Below are 24,085 nucleotides of genomic sequence, written 5' to 3'. Positions count from 1 at the left end.
TCAACATATTTCCTTCTACAAAATTAATACATAACTACAGTTATGTTTTCCCTCTTTTTTGTCAGTGGCAGATTTTCTTTCTTGATTTCCTTAAAGGTTTGCACTGTCGTAGAAGTGATGAATCCTATCCTTTTCCATTATGTTAGTGTTTTTGTAGTGTAGGGAAATAATTCAAAACCTTTTTTTTAAACTGATAATAATGGCTCCTCTGGTAAATCTTCTCATGCTGTGAAGTGGCATCTTGCAATGAAGTGGCATCTGCCTCTCCAGCATTCTCCATTTGAAGATGTTTTAGTTTTGTCCTCCATGGAAATGGTACTAGCTAAGACCAACTGCTGCATTTCTGTGTGTGCTACTTGCTCTGCAGGGTAGCATTCCTTATTATAGTGGAAGAAAGCTTCTGTTTTTATACAACTTTATATAAAAGACAGACAAGGAAATAAAAAGACTGAAACATGTTTTCCCTCCATTCTTTCTCTAATTCCTGAAGATGAAATGTAACAGATTGCTGCTGAGCTACAAGAGAGCCTGATTAAGTTGATAGCGGCAAAGGCCTTCTCTCCTGGATCACCTGTAGCATAACCTTTCTGCTTTGAGATATGTGTTTTGTTGCCAGCATCTCTACTATGTTTCTTAACTGTTTTCCTTTTTCTTTTCAGAGACAGCCCAGTGGTGAAAGGAAACTCTATTTTTGCTTTAACTGGCCTTGCAGTTGCTGTAGCCAAATACGAAAGCAGCCTTTCTTCAGACACTGAAGGGGTGACTGAGGTGAGTGAATCTGGGAAAGGGTGTGCCTGAGGTTAGTGAATCTGGGAAAGGGTCCCTTCTCTTCATGGAATACAGAGAAGTAATATGACCAAGTGTCTGGGGGCTGGTAAGTGCATGTGAAGTACTTTACATTTTCAAGTTCAAATTTCATCATACTCAGTGGATGCCATCTGTCAGATTCTGTGATACCAAAGCAGGTGGAGTATGTATGTGCCTTGTCACAAGAAGCATAATGTCTAACTTGTTTATTTGACTATTTTGACAGATGAGATAGAGGTGACTCTATGGACACTGAAAGCCAGCCAAACTCTTTTTTCATAGTTTTTGGCTCCACTGAATAGTACTTGATCAAAAGTAGTAGTAGTCTGGAGAACCAGCACTGACAATAAATGATGCTACTTACACTACATGGGAATGACAAAATAATCTCATTCATGATGGGTCACAGCTGGATAATCAGCAGCTGAGCTTCTGTTTAGATAGAGCTTGATTTAAGAAAAAATAATGATGACTATTTGGGTTTGGTTTTTATAGACTGAACGTGATTTTATTCCTATGAAACACTGGATTTCCATGGTCACGGAGACCCTCTTGAGTATTGTGAATAGCCGCTACCAGCCTAAAGGTCAGGTCTTCCCATGGTTCTATCAGGTATGTGCTGTGGTGCTAAAGGCAATGCAATATATCTGTATTTCATACCTAGAGTTCTAATAATGAAGTCTCCTGGTTCTGTTTGAGCTGTAGTAGTTGGAATAGGGGAAAATCAAGACTTTTCTTGCTCTTATTAATTTTCTTTCATTGCACTTTCTGTTTATATTTGTGTTTGCTTGAAGTTTTTGTCTTTATTATCAAAATGATAAAAGCCATGTGCAAGGAATGTCAGATTGCAATACCTCTGTGCTGCTGTTTGCTCTGTAGGTGTTTATTCTAAATTCCTCTAATGCTGAATGTTATTGCCTGGAAAGGTGTGAGAGAAAAAAATGCTCTCTTTTGTCTTTTTCTAGAAATCTTACTCAGGTGAAAATACTGCTAGTATTATAGCTCGATCCTGTGCAGCCACAGCTTTGTCTCTCCTGGTGCCAATTTTCATTGTGTCATGCAAGGAGAAGATTGAGGAGGTCTTGAGTATGCTGACTGACAGGTTACCTGGGAAACCAAATGCTGACGAGTCTCAAGCTGTTCAAATCCACATGGGTCTTGGTTTGGGGATGTTCATCTCACGTTTGTATGAAGAAAAAGTCAGGTGAGCACTGCTGTATTCAGTGTATGCATGTGGCCTTAAGCTCTGAGTTAATAAAGTATTTACAAGTCATGGGCAAATGATTCTTGAAGGGCTTTTTAATGTTTCTTAAAGGATGCCTCTTACTATCAGTCTTCCCCCTGCACTTTAGCCCCCTTCAGAGCTGTCCTAGATATTTTGTTATTCTTTCAGGATGAGTGACTAATTTTTGTAATATTCTAAGGTACAAAGTGCAAAGCAGTCAGCTAGAAGAGCACATATGCTTTTAAATGGGACTAGTTGCACTGGTAACCGTAAAATAATTCACAGCTCTCACTGGTTCCTTTCTAAGTGGTGCTTTGGACATGGGACAGTGTTCACTTACATCATGTGAGTTACAAATGTGAGGATGGAAGTAGTGTAGTGAACTGTCTTTAAAGCATGCTATTACAGCTGTATTGGCAGTGCAGAGGTGTTTTGAAGTTGTTAGAAAATGCCTCCTTTGCAGAAAAGTTGGCCTCAGTTACAAATTTCTGGTGATTACAGAGAAATTAAAAAATAGGTTTGGCTTTATATTCATCCAGAGTTTTGACTGCTAGGGATTTTTTCTTCTTGTATACCAATTAAAAAATGTTTAATTAATACACAAGCACAGGTACCATACAGATTTGATTGGCAGTTGTTAATTTACTCAATGAAACTAATGTTTCCGAAGCAACTGCTTTTGTTAAAACTGAAGCATTGCTGAGTTTTCATCTTCATGCTTTGGTATCTTGATGCCTTGCTCCCACTGACTCAGCCACATAATTTGGGAATGGACTACCTCTGGATGTTTAGTCAGTGGGACAACTGAGCTACATACAAGCATTAAAAGACTTATAAAGAGAATGAAGTTAAATCAGCCCTGTATTTTGGAGTATGTGAATCAATATTTTGGGGGTTTGTGTTTGTTTCATTTCTGTGGTGAGGTATGTTAAGTGAATACATTTTTCTAACCTTTTCTTGCAGACTAGTTTTACTCTTTCACTGCCTTGCGTGGTTTGAAAGCTTAATCTTACACATTCTTCAAAGCATTATCTTGCAACAAATCAAAACTCATATGAATGTAGCTATGGCTTATATCAGATCATAGATCTAGTTTCCATTAAAGGTGTCCTGTTCATTAGCATAATTGAGTATATGTTTTATAAGAGAGGAGTCCATATGACATCTTTGGAGTGAGCTGTAAACACGTCTTTTTTTATCAGTAAATTAGGCAATCAGGTGGAGAGAGATTGAGAGAGCTAATAGTGTAAAAATGTCATGAATTTTCAGCTTATAGTTACACATCTAGCTGAGATGATCTTTTATCAGGTTCCTCCTCCCACTGGGCATTGGGGTTTTTTTTTTGGTTGGTTGGTTCTTTTTGGTTGTTTGTTTCTATTTTGGTTTGGTTTTGTAGTGATATACCTGGTCAACAGATGAACTTGGTTCTCATGAAGTCCTTGGATGTGTTGGAGGACTGCTGCTTTGACACCAGTCTGGAGTACAAGTGAGTTTACTTTATTACTGGTGATACTTTATTTTGAACTATACCTTTTAAATTCACACTTTCTTCCTTAATTCTACACAGAAAAGTATAAGAATAGGACAAGGAGACAATGGGTTCTGAGTACTTCCATATAATCACCAGCTCAGACAGGCTGGAAAAGCCTTTTGGAGGTCCACATGCTCCCTCAAAGAGAGTCAATCACAGATTTTGTCTACATGGCTTAAGTTTTTACAGTTAGAATTTGAATCTCCTTAGACAATAAACAACGTGTCAGTTGCCATGAGACAACTAACATAGCATGGCAGGATGTTTCTTCCACGGTAGTCATTTCTCTTTCAAATCAGGGGAGGAATCACTATATCTTGAGCAGCTCGGTGTGAGTGCATAAGGTTTTCTTTCATTTTGAGCATTACTCTGTCCAGCTCTTTGCTGTTCAAAAGAAACAGCAATAATTCCCGTTTGCCCTCCTTTATCTAGTGCACTTTCTGGAAAGCTCTAAGGAGTCATGGCTGTGCACCATTTGGCTGTGAACCTGTATAGCTTAGTGAGGATTTTTGTTGCCTTTTGAATGGCACAGGGTGAGACACAGAGTACACAGAGACTCTACCAGCTGCATCCCTTTGTCATGCCTATTGCTGCTGAGTTGTGCCTGTTAATTGGAGATCAAAGCCTCAGAGAAGAGCCAAGTCAGACTTCTCTGGCGGCAAGAGGTTGCTAGAAGAATATGAAACAATGGCAAGCAAGAGAGGGAAGATTGAAGAGGAGGTAGTTTATTATGCTATCTATGGTTTTTAAGGGTTAAGAGGAAGTTGGTGTCTAGTACAAGTTCTCTCTGTGAGCAAAGAAATAACATAAAGCTGTAAATGCTGCAGAGTTGTCCAAATTTTTCATTTCTTCTTGTAAACTGCTGTTCCAAGGGAAGGTTCTTTCCAGTCTTTTCATCCAGTGTGATACTGGCATGATCAGCTGCAAGGCGTGAGCATTTTCACCAGTGTTTCACCCCTGCTAAATTGGTGAATGGCAAATGGGAATTACAAAACACAGATTGATGGTGTTCTGAGCATAGGTCTGATGAGCAGTGCAGGTGTGGGAATCAGTGCTGTCTGGGCGCAGTATGCATCCAAGTGGAAGGCAGGACTCCTTGCAACCTGATGCTCTGGCAGTAATACACTTAAAGTGGGCAGGGAAATCTGAGATATCATGTAGATGAAATGTATCTAAATACTCATTTTATGTAGCTCACAAATAAGGTAGCGAAGTGAGAGCAATTGTTAGTTACAAAAAGTGGAACAGAGAAGGTGAAGTTTTATTCTTGCTTTAGTGTCCAATTATGTTTTAAGTCTTTATTAACAGTGAATAACATAAAATACTATAGCTCTAATGAGACACTCTTATTTTCTTTCTATATAGTTTTGTCAGCAAGCAGTAGTGTAAACTTGAATTTAGAACTTTTGTATATAAGCCATGTCCTTGTTTTGTTTGCTAGTCATTAATTCAGATATACCAGTTAATTAAAAAAGTTTGTTTGATCTTTGCTGGAAAAAAATACCACTCCCAAGACACCCCTCTTGTCTTCTAGCCATGCTCAATCATCCTTAATCCCCAGTTATTCGGAAACATCATCTTAAAAATAAGACTGAAGTTATTCTAAGATGTTTCTTTTTTACCTAGCCAAGTAGAAGAAGCAGATCTTGCCATTTTTAATTTGGATAGGAGAATGTCTAATATCCTAGCCATGTTTATTTGACTGCTTGCTACTTGCTACAAGCAGTGTCAGGAAGATGTGTGTTCTGGTTTGAAAGCAAAACCAGTGAGAGACTCCAAGTCAGAAATACAAATTATTGGGAAAAGGGAAAAAAGACAAAAATATGTGCAATGATACAAAAGGAAGACCACTGGCAAAGAATACAACCTGACACCCCTCTGCCCAGCATGCTGGTAGCAGTCCAAAATGGAGTGGCTGCAGTCCTCTTGGAATGGCAGATGTGGCTGCTGTGTCTTCTCAGAAACCTGTGGAAAGGCTGCCTCTCTGTCTAGAAATCCCCGGTTTTATCCAGGTGGGAATGCCTAGCTCCTCCCCCTATGTGGAGCATCTCACAATGGGCTGATGTTATTCTGAGTCACGAGGTGTGTCCTTAATCACCTGTTAAACAGAACTGGCTCCTGGAGAGTGTTATCTCTGAGTCATGTGGCAAGACACTGATGGGCCAATTGACAGGAGATAAGGAACACTGCCCAGAGGCAACTCCTACTCGGATAGTAATAGGAAACATCTTGGTCTTCAGTCTTGGACAATGTGCAAGGGGGAAAAAAATCATCTACAAATAAGAGCAATTGAGGATGTGTGCCAGTGAGAGATCACCTTCAGAGTAGGGTGTCTGCTATGCTTTAGTAGCTCATGATGGAAGCCAGAACTGTTTGGAAGTTTTCTAACAAAACTGATGACTTGGAACTTGTTATGGGAGCACATATACAGAACTTAGTAAAAGATCTTTGCCCCAGAATGGAATTTCTGATAAAATCTGAAAAAGAGTAGGAGACTGTGGAGATGTTTGTGCCAGCTGCCCTATTAAATTATGTCCTTTGAAACTATATTCTTGTTGCAATTTTAAGTATCCTCAGCATCAAACAGTTAGTTGTGCTGGATATGTCTGCCCTGATGAAGCTGCTCCACTGTAGCATATTCAAATTTTAGTACATACCCATTAGAATGGAGACTTAACCATTCCTGGTAAGAAATGCAGGTGAATACCTTAATTTCTTACCTGGCTAAGAAAGCCATCTTAGGAGCTCTCTGGCTTAATCACTAATTTCATTACTTTTGAAAATGAAACATCTCTTGAAGGAGTCTGACAGCAGTAGATGCTAATACACTCAGTGAACCTGAAATTAGCATGTTTAATTGGGATTTCCTAGTTTATACTATCAGGACACATAGACATTTGGATCCATACTTCCTTCACACTACTTTATGGAGTTTGTTGTTGGGGCTACTGGTTCTTCAGAAATAGAAAAAATAATGAAGCTGTATGTGTAGGACTTACTATTTAAATACACATTTTCTTCTTATGCTCTTCTTTTGTCTGGTGTTTCCTGAAAAGGATGTGTGAAATAAAAACCCATTTGCTAAATTGACTATGGTAATAAGTTATCTACAGGGCTAATTATCAGTCAAGGCCAAGTGGTCATTTTACCCACACATTTTATTGAGATTTAAAGGGAGTTCAGAGCAGCCAAAGCATACTTCAATATTTCTCTTTTGTTTTCTCTTAAAGTACTGGATGTATTTTAGGTGTAGGACTTGTTCTTTCATTTATGAGTCACAGTAGCCAAACAGAATCACGCGTGCATGTTTCTGCTTCGTTGCGAAAACTCTGCAAATACCTAGACAGCAGTGAGGACCAAAGCAGAGGAGTCCAGGAGGTATGACCTATTTTATCACAAATTTTAAGTCTTCCTTTAATTTTGTTGCCTCCCTTTAATAATTATAGTCTTTTTGCTGGAACTTTTTTTTATTTGTGATACTGGAAAGTTGGATTTCTATTTTTTCTTTCACAATATATGGGTTTGTCTGCTGGAAAAAAAAGTGATAATAACAGCAATCACAAGAATATCTTGTACAGACATTAAGGAGCTGCCTGAAAATTTAACAGACATGATTCTTTAAAGGTGTTCTTTAATTCCTTAACCCCAGACTAAATTGTTGAAAGTTGGATCATGAGTAACTATGAATACAGGTCTCTTACATCCTGCTGTTTACTGCTCATCTGATCTACTAAAAGCAGACAAGTTACTCTCAGAACTTAAATGCTAATTCTTCATCCTTCAATATGCCTTCGTTATACTTCTTTGAAATTTTGTGTTGCTAACTAATTGTGTTGTATTGCTAAGTGTGAATTTTCTACTTGTGCATGCTGCTATGGCCCCATTTACTATTTTCTTTATATTTTGAAAACTTAAACTGAGCCCTGCATTTCAGGGAGTTTTTTTCCAGGATACATCCTGTAAGTTTTGACATGGTCCATGTACTTAGCCTATAACTTTGCTGAGGTAAAACTTGAGAATGAAAACTGATGAAATTCAAAGAGAAATCAGAACAAGCATATGTTTTCTATGAGAAAAGCAACCCTGTCTTTACGTGATAAATGTAAGCCTGGAGCAGCTGAGCAGTTGAGTAATCCTCTGTTTTTCCTACAGGAGTCAATAGAGATTGATAGTATTATTCTTTTCCCCCTGTTGGAAGTGTTCTGAAGGCTCTTTATTAAACATCTTTGATGGAGTTTTATTTTTTTGACAGTATATATGTGTTGGGGATTAGCCTTCTGCAGTTTATTGCTCATGCATTAAAATTACTTACAGCTATGAAATAATTTATCTGTCCCCAGAGATCTTCAAGTGTATTATTGAAATTAAACTGATTTCAATACAGCAACTTCTGAGATGAAAGGCAGCAGCTGTTTAACATCATGAGATAGTTTGGGATGAGAAGGAATTTTCATTTTTTCACTAGCCTTTGCAATTAAAACCTCTCAAATGATTTGTAGAGATGAGTAAAATTTGGGCAGCACTCTAGGATAAATGCTACTATATGAGATGCACAAGAGGCTTTTCAGAGCTGTAAATGACTTGGATATAACCTGGTATTGAGAAGTAATTTTGGCCTGCTGCAGCAAAAGGTACAATCTGCACATTACTTGCTACAGGTCAATTGATGTCAATCCTTCACAGTAGGTAGGTGCTCTCTGCTTCCCTCAGTCACATATTTGTTCTGCTGCTTAACTTTGATACAGAGGAGGTTAGGGTTAGACACTTGGCACACTTGCTTTGTTGGTAGTTCAGACTTCACTTAATTCTCCATGGCTAAGGCAGAAAAACAGAAAAGCAATGCTGCCGGTGAATCCTTCTGCAAGGACAGGAGGCTGTTGTGGGTGTGTGAGAGTGACAGTTCTACTTGCTCATTTTCTGGCCTAGTGGACCTGCTTGTAGTCCTGATGGGAGCACAGCATGCTGAGTATGCTTACATAAATAATGATCAGATACTTGTGTTTAGAGAATAGCTACATTTGTGTGGAAGGTCAGGAGTTTAACCTCTGTAAAATCAGAAGTACTTCCAAGCTTTAGTTGTGTTTGTTTAACATTATTAGCATCAATCAAGCTTTAGTTGTGTTTAACATTATTAGCATCAATGAAGAATCTCTCAGGGAGGAAATAAATATCTGAAAGTATAAACTGAAAATGTTAACTCTTTTTTATTATGCTGGCACATTATTCAACGTGACCTTTGCTACAGTGACCTTTATTAGACACTAGTTAATGGAATAAATTTTTTTTCAGGTAGTTGCCTATTCTGTGGCCTGTTCCTCTGTCTCTGCTTTCAGTGTTGGAATCATAGAAGCAGCTGAGGCAGAGAAGGCTATGAGCAAGCTACGGACCTTAGCAGAAAATAATCAACAGGTAATAATTCTGTATCTGGGCTTTGCTTCAGTTCTCTTTCTCTCTTTGTCTATTTAATATTGGATACTGCTTTACCCAAACTACAATTCAAGACAATTATATTGATCTACTTTCATCATTAACTAGTACTGATGAATCTATTTACATACCACACAATTACTAAGACTACCATTTGATTCATTAATGATTATAGCAATTACTAGACAGTGAAATAAAAGCAACTTTTATGTGTTTGATTGCATTTAGAAGAGAAATTGTTATATTTGATGTCTTTAGTCCCTATATCCTACCAATTTTTTGTCTCTTTTATAGCATATTTCTATAAATTCTTTTTCTTGGTGGGAAAATACAATTGTGCTGTTCTGAATTTTTGCTTTCCCTGAACCACTGACAATGCATAACCGTAAACATAGCCACAGCTTCCTACAGGTGTGTGTTTCATCCCTAATGTCCTAGACTATCCTGCAAATTGCCAAAAATAATCTCAATATTTTAGTGCAAGTTCTTTTCTGGTTAATGTTTGCCAGGAAATGAAGGAGCTGTGGGAGGCAACCATTTTGAATCAAAGCTTCTTACATTAATCAACTGTTTAGAATGTTTATCTGAAAAATAGGAAATCAGACCTAATTACCTGTGCTAGAGCTTTTTATCTTCATATCAGAAAATCTTCTCTAAAACAAAGGCTCTGTGTGTCAAAGATTTAATCTCAGAAAATCCCATGTCACTTGAAATAAGACATCTGGTACTCTAGACAAAGACATTATCTCTAATTGTTTGGAAATAATAAATATGTAAGTAATGTTTCAATAATAAATATAGAAAAGAATACAGACTCCTTTGTAAAATCTGTTTTTAATAAGTTCTTTTTGCCTTACAGACCTACAGTTTTGCTTTAGCTTTAGGTGCAATAGTACATGGATTGTCAGCTTGTGGTCATGGGAAAGCTGAAGACCTGAGTAACAGACTAATGCCAGCCTGGATAAAAATTGTGCTTGCAGAGGTAAAGGAGTTTGTATGCATATCCTGGGTCTTGTACTTGTTTTGTTGGTTTAGGGGTTGTTTTTTTTTTTTTTTTTTTTTTTTTGTTTGTTTGTTTGTTTGTTTTGGGCTTTTTTTTGCATGGGTAGGGGTAAAACTACCCATGGAGGTGGGAGGTAGGAATGGGATGTTGTGCAGTTTAAAATTAACAGTAGGACCATAATTTTCCTTGCTTCTGCAGAAGTGATGTTAGGAAAAGTTAGGACTATCTGAATATGCTGTTTGATTGATATTTGGAAGCAAGAGTATAACTTTGGGGTGTTTGCTAAAGGGAAAAATCTCTGTTTCTCTTCTACTTGGATAATTTATGAGAAATGCTTATCTCAATGATGTGTTAATTTGTACATGTTCACTAATTTGGAACAGTGCCCAAGGATAAAGTCTAAGTTATTAAGTAAAAATATCTTGTGAAATCAGGTGCTGCTTATCAAAACTAGAAAAAAGAAGGGTGATTGTAGTGCCTTAGTCATTAAAATAATTTCAATTTATCTGGAAAAGTTAGGTGTTTCAAATCAAACTCTAAATTTACATATTAAGATTGCAGCTAAAGGTAATTATCAATAAACTGGTTTTGAGTTGAATTGCACTGGTATATTTTGTCGAATACAGATTGTGCTAGGAAAAACAGTGATTTGTCAATCCATGATGATTTCAGATTTGGAGGAGTGAGGAGGAAGCTCCATATAAAGCTTTCATTCATCAAGAGAGGGATGCTGGAGTCTGATCTGAAAAGGCTGTTGGGATTAAAGGTGTAGTAGTGATAGTAGTAATGGTTTTTAAGTTGGAAGAAATAAGCGTTTGGTCTTAAGGTAGTGTTGTGTCATCACATGGGCTCAATTGTCCTGAATTATGCTTCCAGGGCTCTCCAACAATGGACCGTCTGGCTGCTGTCAGTGGGCTGGTTGCACTGGTGGGCTCTGAAGGAGGCATGATACAGGTCAGAATATGCAAGCAAATGGTACTGTATTTTTTGGAGAAATTTGCCTAGAAGGCAAGATGAGATGCATCCTTCACATTCATACAGCAATGACTGTAGACCAGGACATCACATTTTTGCAATAATTCATGTTGTGTACGAACCAAGCAACATTGACTTGCAATGCATAAAATGGGATTTGTTCCATTTTGCCATCATATGGCCCATGTGCAATACCACTGGGGAAAATTTTCAGCCATGTAAGCTTTCTTCTTTTCTCTCTCCCACTCCCAGAGAAAGGCATGGGTGCAAATGTAATCTGTTTTCAGAATTTTTTCTCTGTTTGTTGCTTCTTTTTTTATTTCTTGCGAAAGTAACCTTTTTTTGTTTTTCTCTTGCAGCTGAAATCTGAGGGCATTCAGTCCTCACAGTTTCACAGTAAGCTGAATGAAGTGATCAGAACCCTTACACAGGTAAGAAGGTAGCCTGTGTTTCCTCTTTTGAATAAAGTACTAGCATACCTTTACAACTTGCAAAAGCAAGCCAAGTCTGTTAAAAAGAAACTATGTAATGTTTGTAACCAGCTTGAATGAGGCAGTGTAGGGAAATTTGTCTAACGAGTGGTTTATTGTCTCAACAGATAATTAGTTTGTCAGAGCAGATTGGTCTTCAGACAAATGCAGCAAGACTTCTGGGACGTCTTCACATGTCCTGTTTGTCTTCTACCCAGAACAGGGCATCTGGTAAGATGCTTTATTACTGCTTCTTAAAGAGCATGTAGGAATAGCACATCACTAAAAAGACAGTGAGGGACACATGAGATAATATAAGTTAGACAAGGCAACATGTGAAGTGACATGACAACCTTTGAATCAGAGATCTCATGGTCCTGTGTGCCTAAACGTTGGAATATGAATCAGTAGGAATCAGTAATAGGATCCCCCACCACTGCTTTTACTTGCAGTATGAAAGTAAGGTTCTAAATTGTTCTGGTCAAACTTGTATATTGCTTCTTTATTTTTTTATAGGATAAACTATAAACAGGTTTTACAGTTCTTATGGCACATGTATTTGACATCTACTTCATGCCTTTCAGAACTGATTAATCTACTTCTTGTTTTAGCACTCGCCACTCTATAAAAAAAATCAATACTTAAAAACTAGTCTATAACAAAACCAAGCTGATATTTTAGAAGTTTTTTCTAGAACAGCTCTTCTCTGATTAGCTGAAATAAAAAAATTAGTGTTCTGTGCCCTTTCAGAGTGTCTGATACATTGCTAACTTTGAGTGTTGTTTCAATATCCATTGGTAAAGTAAAGGCTGGATAATTAATCATTAAGAAATACCAGTAACAAGCAAAAGCTAATGAAGTTGAAGCTGTTTGCTTTGGTGTGAACTAAACTGGGAACCAAAACCACAAAATGTAGATAAACATCACAGAGAAAAGTCACTCAAAGTTTCTGCTTTTATGTATCCTTGCATGCATACATGCATGCCTAAGGTTAGATAGATATGGAATGTCTGCTGCATTAAATTTCCTAAAATTTTGATGCGCTCCCTTTCAAAGCCCAGCTTGCAGTGCCCAGTATATTTTTAAGGAAGATTTTATCCCTGGCTTTTCAGTTGGTCTGAGAATTTGTTTTTTCAGATCTGGCCCCCCTCACGACCAGAAATGTTTAGCTTGCTTTAAAGGTGAAAAGGCCAATACATCTATCAATCTTGTGGTCTAAATATTCCAAGTCACCTACAGAATCAGTTAGCTGAAACACAGCTCAGTTTGGCCTTTAAATTTACCTGGCAGCAGAAGGTTGTAATTTTTGCTGATGATGTTTTAGAATATAAGCAGTCTTTTTATCTTCACAGTTCCTCCAGATTTTGGCTACTTACCTGTAAACAGCTTTATCAGGGCAGCCATTGACTTTGCTATTGAAAGTGGAAAGAAAGGTAAGGATCAAACTACAGTATTCGTCAGGGAAATTTGTTACGGCTATAAAAGATGATCTTAAACACTTGCTTTTATTTGCTTAGAGAACTTTTCTAAGTACAAATTTGAACTTTGCTAATGTGAGATATTTAAAATAGAAATTTAATTACAGACAAAAAGATAAGGTAATATTGTGTAGTTAGGACTTTTGTTTTCAACACATGATTTTTTACTTTTAAAACCCTTTTCCCTTCCCTCTCTATTGGTGAGATGATGTTTCTTCCCTATGAGAATGAAAGTCAGATTGTTTTTAAGTGTTAGCTCGTATGCCGAGTTAATACTCCATCATCAGACCAACTTTATGCTGCCCCTTATTTCAGTAACACTGGATTAAGATTCTCTGTAACAAGAGTTGTAATAAAAAGATTACTGATGAGATAGATCCAAAGAAGACTGAAAAAAGTATGGTCTTACATGAGGAAGCCTAAAAGAGAGATGTCTCAGAGTAGTCTTAAGGAAGGTAAGAGAGAGAGGATTGCTTCTATGTGGAGTTCAGTGAGTTTACTGCTGTCCTATGAAGCAAGCTTTGCTTTAAATGGAGATTAAAATGCCTACATTTTGATTCCAGGAGGACTGAGTTAACTTATGTTTACATAACATGGTATGTAGCAAAGGTTAGCACTTACCTGACTGTTCTTTTAGCCTGCATTTACAAGAGGAGAAAGGAAAGCAGTGTCAGAAAACTTTGCTGTTTTCCCAATAAGAAATGCAAAAATACTGCCTTACTAGATGAGGAATATCTATAATTAACTTGTAAATTGACTCAAGAACAGGGGACCAGAAAGTTTCTATTTATTAGTAACAAAAAAACAGTGTGACAGGATATTAAAAACGTAACTGTTCATTATAAATGAAATGGCTAATTCTCAGACACAAAAGGAAGTAAAGTGATTTTGTAACACTTTTCATTTCTTTACTACAGCTGAGCTATTCAGCGAAGTATGTGTATACCAAATTTAGACTCTGACCATATCTTCTGTTCTAGGCCCTGAATCTGTCCCAGCTGAGTTGGTGAAAGTAGCACTGGCACCCATTGCATTAGTTGGAGACAGCCATCAGTATCCACCTGTAAACTGGGCATCCATTCTTTCTCCTTTGATGAGGCTGAACTTTGGTAAGAGTAGTAGTTTTCTATTAAGACTTTTGTTTTTGTCACAAGAGTTCTTTACTAATGGAGCTTTCACAAACTTTGGAGTCCTCTTCAGGGCTTGAAGTTAGTGCAGTGGTTAGTTTTATTATGCTTTTGAGACTGACTTTTTAGTGTATGCAAGTATATATTTGTCATCACCATGTGGACACTGTTTTAACTGAAGAAAAACTAAAGAAGATCAGAGCTGAGAAGTTCCCTAAAACATTGGTGAAAGTGGCCTGAATATTTAATATTTACTATTTATATACGAGCCCGTCATAAAACTCAACTAATTGTATTCTGTTACTAGTAATTGCTAAATGCTTGTTCCAATGCCCATGTCAGAGCCTTCATGCCACTTTTCCAAATATTTGAACTGTTTGGTACTTCATCTAGCTATAACTAGTTTGAAATGCACTTTCTACTAAATTACACTGGGTAATAACTTTCAAAATAATGGAAAAAGATTCCTATACTGAGGTCTGCCATTCTTATGAAGAGCTGAAACTTGTGAAATGTCTGGAGGGGTTTTTTATTCCTGCTTTTCACTTAGGAGTCTTACTTTTGTAAACCAGGGAATTTTCAGAGGAAACAGTACAATCTGTTTTGTGGCTGGTTTTGGATTTCAGACAGCATCATAGTCCAGGACTATTGACTTATTTTTCCTTCTGTGGATTAAATCTTGACTTTATTTGTCAAGGAGGGGTTTCTTCCTTTATTTTTTTACTTTTCATAGCATTCCCACATTTTGGTTCCTGCGTAAATTGAAATAACTTGAACAAATGCTGATACTTCTTACTGAAAGTGCATGAATATAAAGAGGAGTCTTCTAACATCTATGTGTTAAAAGCTTTAAGAAGTATTTTTAGAAAAATAAGTTGTAATGTAATGCTCTAGTAGAACCACAACCCTCCTTTATTTTATGAGTTGAGAACAAATTTAAAGGGGAAATATTTTCTTCATTACTTTGTTTTCTTCTGTTTTAGGTGATGATGTAAAACATCTCTGCCTTGAACTGGCTGTGACACAGGCCCAGTCATCTCAAAATGCAGCAATGCTTTTAGGGATGTGGGTGGCACCTCCCCTTATCTACAGTCTCAGTGTATGTATATCAGAAAACTTGTGGGAGTTCAACCCCTTTTTCATATAAAATTACTCAGTGACATTGTTTAGACTGTCTCACTAGAAAAGGATTACTGGTTTCAGAATTCTTCAGAAATACAATTTAGTGAGTATTTATAGTGTGAGAGAGGTTATTCTTGGGCCTTGAAATTCAAGGCAGACTTAAGACCTGCTACAGTCATTTTACTTTACTGATTAAAACCTATAGTGTTGATAACCTGGAGACATAAAGCATGGCATGTAGGGAGAAAAAGTATCTTTTATTATACTAGCTAAAAGTCTTAAAAAACAGTCCACCCTAATCTGTCAAAAAGCTTACCTACTTTTTCTAGCAAGGTCTCTTGATCTAGCTAACTAAAAAAAGCTATGTCTAGAAAACCTTGTCTTAATTTTTGAGATACCCAACAGTATAATCAAATTTGGTCTTATCCTTCATTGCTGTTCTGTTGTTCTGGAATTAAAAGGTGGATTCCATGATATAGTAAGTAAAACTCCCTGAATCCCACAAAACACTTGACTGCATGTTTCTGTCACTTTATCCAAGTTCAGGAGCAGATAAATGAAAATTCTCAGAAAATTAATTGTTTGTTTCTGTGATCTCTTCAAGGAGTGTTTCTTGTTTTAATTCCTTAATCTTAGATATGCAAACATTTGCTGGCAGTTTTAAGGTACATAACTGGTAAGGTACCAAAAAAAGGGTTTTATTTCTGACTACCACTTTTCCAGCTGCAGTGAGAATTTGAGGTCACAAAAATAAGGTGAACCACAGAGAATTTAAGCTCTGCATTTTATACAGGTTAGTCATTCTTCTTCACTAACTAGCAACATTCATGGTTCTATGGCTGTCATACTTCTGTCATTGACTGTCTAGGCAGTCTGTATGCTTTAGGTAGGAATGCAGTAGACACCATGTAAAAAAATTGCTCTGCCCATATGGAGAAGTGATCTCTATTGAAAAATAAGTTCTTCAGTTTTTAATGAAAACAGAATATTGACATGTTTGAGCTCTTTTTAATTCAAAAAATTCATCAAAAAAGGGAAGAAAAAAAGAATGGAGAAATATATATGACTTTAAGTGCTTTTATAAGTTGTGTTTGCACCACTCTTTTTATAATTTTATCCAACAATAGTTCAAGGTCAGTGAAGAACTAGAATTTGAAACTCAGCAAAAATTTTTCCTTTTCAGATGAAAAGTCTGAAATACCTTTTCCTGTCCCTGTCTCTGTGGATGCAACATGTTGCAGAAGATAAACTGCAATCTTTTACTGAAGTGCTTCTGATACAACAATTTGAAGTGAAGAACCGGACAAAAAACCCAGAAATTGTCCAGTGTGTTCTACAGGGGCTCATCCAGGCAATGAAACTTCCCAACCCAGCCCAGTTTTGCTGGAGCTTTTTGTGTCAAGCTGTGGAGAAAATATATGAGCTTCTTCCAAATGAGGTTCAGGTAAGGAGTATGTATGAGGTGTATGAATACCGTAGCTAGGTATTTTTTTAATGATGGTAAGTCCCATCATTAAAAAAATAATGATGGTAAGTCCCATCCCAGTAGTAATAATTTTTAATAGTCTTTTTTTATGATACTAAGTCCCATCTTTTTGTACTGATGCATCAGATTCAAAACATGAATTAGATGTACAAATTTTAATTATATTAATTAAAATAGCAGCATGATTTCAATCTAAGTTACTTTTGGTTATTTTATATTATGGTGTTGTGAAACCAATCTAATGTGCACTCCTCCCTCATAAACAATTTGGTAATGGAAAATTACAATATTAGTACTGAAATAAGTTTTAATGAAAGAGAAGAAATGAACAGTGAGTGAGAAGGCTTTCTTTTTCCCACAGAGGATTCAGCTTCTCACAGTGATTTAAAGACGCTATTTAACTACAGAAAATGCTTTCAAAGAATGGCATTTTGACATTAAAAATAAAATAAACTCTTTGAAAGTATTCAAATACCATAGTTCTTGTACATTGAATTGTTGATATACATTGAATTCCCCAGCAAATACAGAATTTCTAAAATAGATTAAGTGAGGTTACAAGATAGATTAATTATTCATCATTATCATTAACAAGTTCCTAAACTCATGGATTTTGATGATGGAGAAAGCCAAAAATAGACATTTAGACATGCATTTACTTTTCTGTTTGCAGAGAGGTGAACTGGAGATGTATATCGATGTAGCAAGATGTATTTCAGAAATGGCTGATTCAGAGATCAAGCGCATTGTCCAGATCTCCAAGGTAATTATGTTTTAATTATACTCTTTTATCACCAGATCATGTGAAACAAGCAACCTTCTCATTTTTATTGTCACCAGACTATTTTAGCTTGCTGGGAGCATTGTTTTACCTAACATGTAGGTAAGAGTATTCTGGATCTAATCTGCAGGTAGTGAGAGAAGCAGAAGTGATAAGAATCCATATCCCAAACTTTCTCAAAGCAACTGAAATACTCATGATTTCACCTGGAAGGTTTGAACAGGAGAGTCTTAACTAACATGGTGAGGTGCAGGTTGGCCTCTTCTCTCAGGCAACCAGTCCTAGACAGGACAAGAAGACACAGTCCTAAACTGCACCAGGAGAGATTTAGGCTGAACATTAGAAACAATTTCTTCACAGAAAGGGTGATTAGACCTTAGAATGGGAATGTCACACCAGGGTGATGGTGGAGACAATGTCCCTAGAGATGTTTAATGAAAGACTGGATGTGGCACTCAGTGCTGAGGTCTAGTTGACATGATATTGTTGAATCATATGTTGGACTTGATAATCTCATAGGCCTTTTCCAACCTAACTGATTCTGTTATTCTGGGAATTACTTCTGTTAGCAGAACAGCAATGGTGTGAACCAGAGTGGTATTCTATCTTCTAAATCTCAGACCAATTATGCAAACAGCAGACTACAGTCCTCTTTGGTTAATATACCCACCTGCTTGAAATTGGACTGTAAATGCATCATGGTGACTAGCTGTCCTTGAACTGGTGGATCTGTGCTTCTGTTAAAAATGTGAAATAATTGACTGAAAAACCTTTCATTCTTGACTTTGTGTTCTATATTTATATTCACACTCAGATTTTTCCTGGTGGAAAGATGACTGAGGATGATCATGGAATAAAAAAAGCTTTTATCTTGTAGCTCACCAGTGGAATCAATTAGTGGAGGAATTCTTAGCAGCTAAAATACTAAGGAAATTACCTGTGTGGAAGAATTTGATGTTTTCACATCAAGTTTTAAAAAAAAAAGTCGGTGACATAAAGCCCCCCTCCACCCCTTCTGCTTGCTATGAAATTCACTAGAGCGTCAAACATTCAAATAGTTTGTGGAAGCTGAAATGTCATTTCCTTGTATTTTTCGCTTCATATTTCACACTGGAAAACATCATTTAAGAAAACCTCTTTTTGTCACTACAGTGTATCTGTCTTGTAAGAAGACTTAAGTGTCCAGAACTTTTAAGCTGGTTAATTCAATTTCAAAAGGGAATTTAAAATTTAAAGCAGTATGAAAACAGGCTCGACTGAGTTACACTTTGCTGGCCTATTTCAAACGGTGTAAAGTTCAAGTAGCATGTACAGTCTTCTGTGTAATATGTCTTGAGGAAAATGAAGCCTATTAGTCATTCAAAGAGTTTCTTATTTTTTTTATAAAGAGGAATGCAGAATTTACTGTTCCCACAAGAAATATACCTTTCAATTTAACTATTTTTTTTATTGCATTTGCAGAACAATATAGAGAAGGCCACATTCATGACAGTGTATTTAGTTTCTCAAGGCAGATTGTCTCTGACAAACTTGAGTGCTGTGATTCATACTGTGGCAGAATATCACCAGAAGGAAAATATTTTATGGATGTTCCTGCATAGTTTCTATCATGCTCGCATTGTGAGACATGAAAATACAGGTAAGATTAGGCTTAAAGAAAAATGAACAATGCAATCAATAGATATTTATGAATCTACAATGATTCCTTTAAAATTATTTTAAGATGGTTTAACCAAATTTTTCCATATTAGAAACTGCTGTCTTCAGAATTATTTTATTAGTCAAGTACTTGTATCACACTCTGCTTTTATGTTTTTCTCCAGTTACTTCTTTTTCTGGGGTCCAGCTACAAGTCATTTGTTTCATCAATGTGGTTTACAGACCAGAGTTTTAACTAGATTTGTGTCTCCCACTCTTTTTAGGGTAGTGTTACAGATGTACACAGTACATTAAAGACCTCTTAATACTGCAACTCTGCTAACCTTCTGACCTACAATCTGACTTAACTGTTTGTGACACAGAAGGTGGGGAAATGTTCCCAGGAGACTGGTTGAACTCAGGAGATAACTTTCTTTCCTGAACTCCTTGCACAGTTTAACACAGGAAATAAATTTCCCTTTTTTCCTCTTCATACCTATACCAGATAGTCATCTGGTAGGTTAATGATTTGGGCTGGCTCAGCTCTAGGTCTGACAAAGCATAGGAGCTGATGCAAGAGAAGTAAGAGAATCACACAGGAAGATAAAGAAGGAAAAAGAACAGAAAGATAAAAGAATGAGGTATCATTTTCATGGCAGAAAGGTTTTTGTCTGCCTGTGTTCACTAAACAACTACTGCCAGATGCCTTAGCTGCCATCTGTGTTTCAAGAATTTCAAAGAGCAGTGAGCTTTAATTGAGTGAAGTGAGGATTCTTTGGGTAGGAGACAGCATGAAAGGGGGCATTTGTAAAGACTACATGGAAATAGTTATGTATGATGTAATGTGGTCTTGGTGGTGAGCATGGTTATTACCTTCTAGGAGATAGAACAGATTTTGGATAGCAGAATCTGAATCAATGAAATGTCTTCCATCCTTGAGATGAACTGGGGGCTGATTTTATTTGCATGCTTTGACCATATTTTACTGACCCTCTCAACACTGTAGGACCATTTACACCATGATTTGCATGTTGAGGGAGGCTTTAAGATTCTGTAGCAGTCATATGTGCAGACTTGGTTAGTGAGTCCTGCAGGCTGCTATTATGTGAAATAATTCTCACTCCGTTTTTTGTTTGGTTTTTGTGTGTGTGTGTGTTCAGTGTGTTGCCTGCATTATATGCAATGTTTGTGTACTATTTAGGGCCTGTATGTCAGTGGTAAAATTAATCAAACGTGATTGTATTATTGGTGATCTTTGTTCTTCTGCAGTTGGTACCTTCCTGCTATAGTGATTTTCTGTGCTTGCTTTTTAATGAAAAGCAGTGCATTCTAGTGTTTGACATGAGTCAGTGTTTATTCTTTTTCTAGGAGTTATGAAAAGAATGGACTGGCTGTTAGACCTGATGGGCTACACTAGAAATGTAGCATACAAGTCAACACCCTTACAAAATGTTGATCTGAAAGAGGTAATGGCTGTGAAAATTATTTGGAGCAAGGACAGAAGGAAGTTCTGATATATTTCACATTTTTCCTCAGTAAGAAGAATTATTCCCCATGCTTTTGTGTTTTAGAAGATTGTGATTTTACCACCACAGAGAAGATCTTCACAATTTTGTGAATGGATTATTACTTTAAAATAACTATTGCATTTAAGTTATAATAGAACCTTAAAGCAACTGAAGGAAATAATTTCTTTAAATTTACTGTATTTAGAACATTTGAAGGAAAATTTTGAATTCACTTGTAGAACTGCCTAAGCGGGTTTCTGGTTCTGAGAGGGTTTGAACAGTTTTAGAGAAATAATGTTGTTCACTTATTTTTTGGTCTTCCATTTGAAGACATAAAATAAGCCGCTGCTTAGATCAGAAGGACATTAATTACATTGCTGCAATATTTCCCAACAATTTACAGCACCACAAGGGTGACCATCTCTGATTTCCTTCAACGGTCAGGTTGCTGTGAAAAAGTTCTTTCCCAATTTTAAATGAATTGTGGATCAGCTTTAATCAAAAAGATAATTTTAGAAGAGTGTGATTTTGTTTTTCTTTCTGTAGACATTTTATTTTTCTTTCTGTAGACAGTTTGAATTTATAAAGATGCTTATACTCTACAAAGCATAAAAGGATATTAACTTTTTAGTTCTTACATTGTGTATTTTACCTGAATTTTTAGATTATTGTTTTTAAGAGCAAGTCATCATCTAGATTTTGGTTGGTGTCTTTTTTGGATGAGTTTTTTTGTTGGGTTTTATTGGTGAGGTTTTTAATTTTTTTTTTCTCCTTCCATATTGTTCATTTAATGAAGTGCATTTTTGCCTTTTTCCTGTTTAGTGCATAGATTTCCTCATCTGGCTGTTTGCAGCTTCTGTTTTGGCCTGGGCTGACCATGGTGCACCATTACTCCTTGGTCTCAGTGCTGACTGGTCATTGTGGAAACACCACATGGTATCACCGGAATTATACGAGGAACGCATTGGCAAGCACCCTACTGACAAGTTTGCTGTGCAAGAGACTCTCACTCTCCTTCCAAGTAGCCTTTCCCTTTTGCTGGCTAAGGAACCATGGAAAGAACAAACACAGAAGGTAAAATTGCATGTAGTGGTAAGCACTTAACATGAGAAAGCGCTCCATTTTTGGTAGTCACCTTAAATCTTAGATTGAGCAGTTGTTTCTTCTGTATTTTACTGCATCTCAGTTGTGATCTCACTTTATTTTTAATCAGATATGAGAGTAGTTTCTTAAGTAAAATTTGAGAGTTGCGAAAAAAATATAAAATGACAAAGCTGGGAGTCAAACTCGTAAGAAAATACAGCCAGAAGAGAATTGGGAGGTGCTGGTAGCAAGTCAGTGTTTTAAACACTGAAAGAAGGCTCCTCTGCAGCTGGACACACCACACTGTAAATTCAGAGCAGTCAAAGATCTTCTTCACAGTTTGCAGTGTTGTCATTTATTTTGAAGTATGAGTTGAAAATAAATGTGGAAAATTGTGCCTAATTTGGCAATCCTACTGTGCAATGCATGTAGTTGCTATATGTGGAAGTACTGTTATTAATCTATAGATTAATATTTTTTTTTTGCAAACTGGAATCTGTTGAGAACTGGTTTATCTGAGCATGTTTCTGTTCTCAGAGTTACCTCTGAAGTCAGAATTCAGAATGTCAGAGGAATGCAGGGGTGAGCTGTTAGTATGCAAGTGCCTAATTAGGTTTTAAGGAAGAATGTGAGGCCTTGCCCTGAAAACCATCCTTATGAGTTTAAATACCATATTGTCATCCAGGCACCCTGCACTGCCAGAAGAAAATAACAAAAAATGAGCGAGGTCAAAAGAGGAATAAGAGTTCTGAAGGATTTCCAGTAAAACATTTAGACAAGAGACTGATAAGAAAGTGTTATATTAATAGGTTAAAGGTATGAACAGGCAAAATGGAGGGAAGCTGTTTAGCATGCCTTCTTCTTACAAAGAATTATTGCTGACATAATGGGAAGGAACAAAGGGAGTTTCAGGTCCAGCTATGGGAAGAATTGCATTGACAGGGAGAAAACATTCTAGGGTGTTTTTGATTACTTTGGGCAGAAGCTTCATTGGCCACTGCCAATGAAGTTAGATAACTGAATTTAGCAGAAATAAAATATTGTCTGTCAAACTGAAAATAATTAATTGTGTTCTGATACAGGGGCTCTTTTAATTCAGATTTTTTTTGTATTTCTATCTTTAGTTTATTGACTGGCTGATCAATATGATGGAATGTCCTAAGGAAGCATTATCAGAATCTTCCAGGGACCTGCTGAAAGGTAATATATTTTTAATTGGGTCCTCATTTTTCCAGAAAGGTCAGTAGAGATCAAAATACAGTTGTTATAAGGAGTGAGATTTTGTCTTTGAGGTATTGTCACAGGTAAGTTGATATTTTTGTCTGTAACACTTCACATTTGCTGTTTCATCTTCTGATGCTTATGATGTAGCACTTAGGGTCCAAAGGACCTAGAGGTACATCTAGTGCACAAGATTATTGTGATAGATCATTATTGTGATAGATTCATTGATAGATCTGTCTGTTGTTTTTGAAGTCTTGAAGTTATCCTTAAAATAAGATGCTTTTTTCCTTTTACATACTAAAACATGAAACTTCCATCTGACTAACTAGACTGTGACTAGGTTAGTTACTGGATTTTGTCTAAACATGATTCTTTCAAATTGATTTAAGAAATCAGTGAGTTGCATTTCCAGGCAGTGAATTGAGCAGAAGACTTAAGACTTTGTGGTTCTGTTTTTCCCAGTCCTCCTATGTCCTGGCTTGAATTGCGCATTGAGTTTGAACTTTCTGCAATGTTGGTTGATCTGTTTGCCTAACTGGTAGACTAATTAGAAGATGATGTGATATGATTTCAATAGGTGAGATGTGTCTCAAAGCAAAGGAAGGGCTTTGTGCATCACCACAAATGAAAAAATTATGAAAAGAGTCAGTAAAAGAAGAACTAAACCTACACCTGTGTTAGTAAAATCACTAGGAAGAATACTCTCGTATCTTTTCCTTTGGACTGCACAACTTAATTTGTAATTTGTTCCTGTCTTCACAGTTACACTTTTGGCCTTGAGGTCTCTTGCTGAGTTCAAGAAGAAAGCAGTATGGACTAAAGCTTATGGGTGGTAGCTGCACACTGTACCTTATCCAGTGAAGAAAATTGTCCATACTTGAAAGCATAATATTATTACTCAGGCATCAAGAAGCTACATTTCAAAGACATTTCCTATTACAAGATTTTTAATTGGGTTTGGCTTTTTTTTACCCTTTTGCTTCATACAAAAATTCCTATGAAAAGCAATATTTTGTCTTTAAGTAATGTGTTATTGTTTTGCAAATGTGCGGAATCTAAATGAGAAATACACATTCAGTTTAAATTTAATTGTTTCAGTGACATCTGGGAACCTCAAAAGCTGGAGTCGAATATTCCTTTAATTCATGGAAGCTTTGAAGGAATGGCTGAAAATAAAATAAACTAGTAAAATTTGACGGA

At 36.6% G+C, this 24,085-nt stretch overlaps 1 protein-coding gene across 2 annotated transcripts in view; it reads left to right on the top strand.

Annotated features, from left to right (window-relative positions):
- FOCAD (focadhesin) overlaps window positions 1-24,085 on the top strand; it is an 88,428-nt gene extending 64,343 nt beyond the window's left edge. For both annotated transcript variants that reach the window (XM_021535466.3, XM_085566998.1), the window contains exons 26-45: window positions 660-768; window positions 1,303-1,419; window positions 1,773-2,011; window positions 3,429-3,518; window positions 6,794-6,941; window positions 8,853-8,972; window positions 9,850-9,972; window positions 10,870-10,947; window positions 11,328-11,399; window positions 11,567-11,669; window positions 12,791-12,871; window positions 13,897-14,025; window positions 15,027-15,142; window positions 16,349-16,609; window positions 17,325-17,414; window positions 18,894-19,071; window positions 20,439-20,536; window positions 21,401-21,652; window positions 22,786-22,861; window positions 23,648-24,085. In XM_021535466.3, the coding sequence (XP_021391141.3) occupies window positions 660-768; window positions 1,303-1,419; window positions 1,773-2,011; window positions 3,429-3,518; window positions 6,794-6,941; window positions 8,853-8,972; window positions 9,850-9,972; window positions 10,870-10,947; window positions 11,328-11,399; window positions 11,567-11,669; window positions 12,791-12,871; window positions 13,897-14,025; window positions 15,027-15,142; window positions 16,349-16,609; window positions 17,325-17,414; window positions 18,894-19,071; window positions 20,439-20,536; window positions 21,401-21,652; window positions 22,786-22,861; window positions 23,648-23,721 (2,554 nt within the window). In that variant the 3' untranslated portion in view covers window positions 23,722-24,085. The remainder of the gene's footprint in view (window positions 1-659; window positions 769-1,302; window positions 1,420-1,772; window positions 2,012-3,428; window positions 3,519-6,793; window positions 6,942-8,852; window positions 8,973-9,849; window positions 9,973-10,869; window positions 10,948-11,327; window positions 11,400-11,566; window positions 11,670-12,790; window positions 12,872-13,896; window positions 14,026-15,026; window positions 15,143-16,348; window positions 16,610-17,324; window positions 17,415-18,893; window positions 19,072-20,438; window positions 20,537-21,400; window positions 21,653-22,785; window positions 22,862-23,647) is intronic.

The sequence above is a fragment of the Lonchura striata genome, chromosome Z, assembly GCF_050655825.1.
Source record: "Lonchura striata isolate lonStrDom1 chromosome Z, ASM5065582v1, whole genome shotgun sequence".
NCBI classification, from domain to species: domain Eukaryota; kingdom Metazoa; phylum Chordata; class Aves; order Passeriformes; family Estrildidae; genus Lonchura; species Lonchura striata.
The sequence above is the reverse complement of the archived record's forward strand: the minus strand, read 5'-3'. Positions and strand labels throughout refer to the sequence as shown.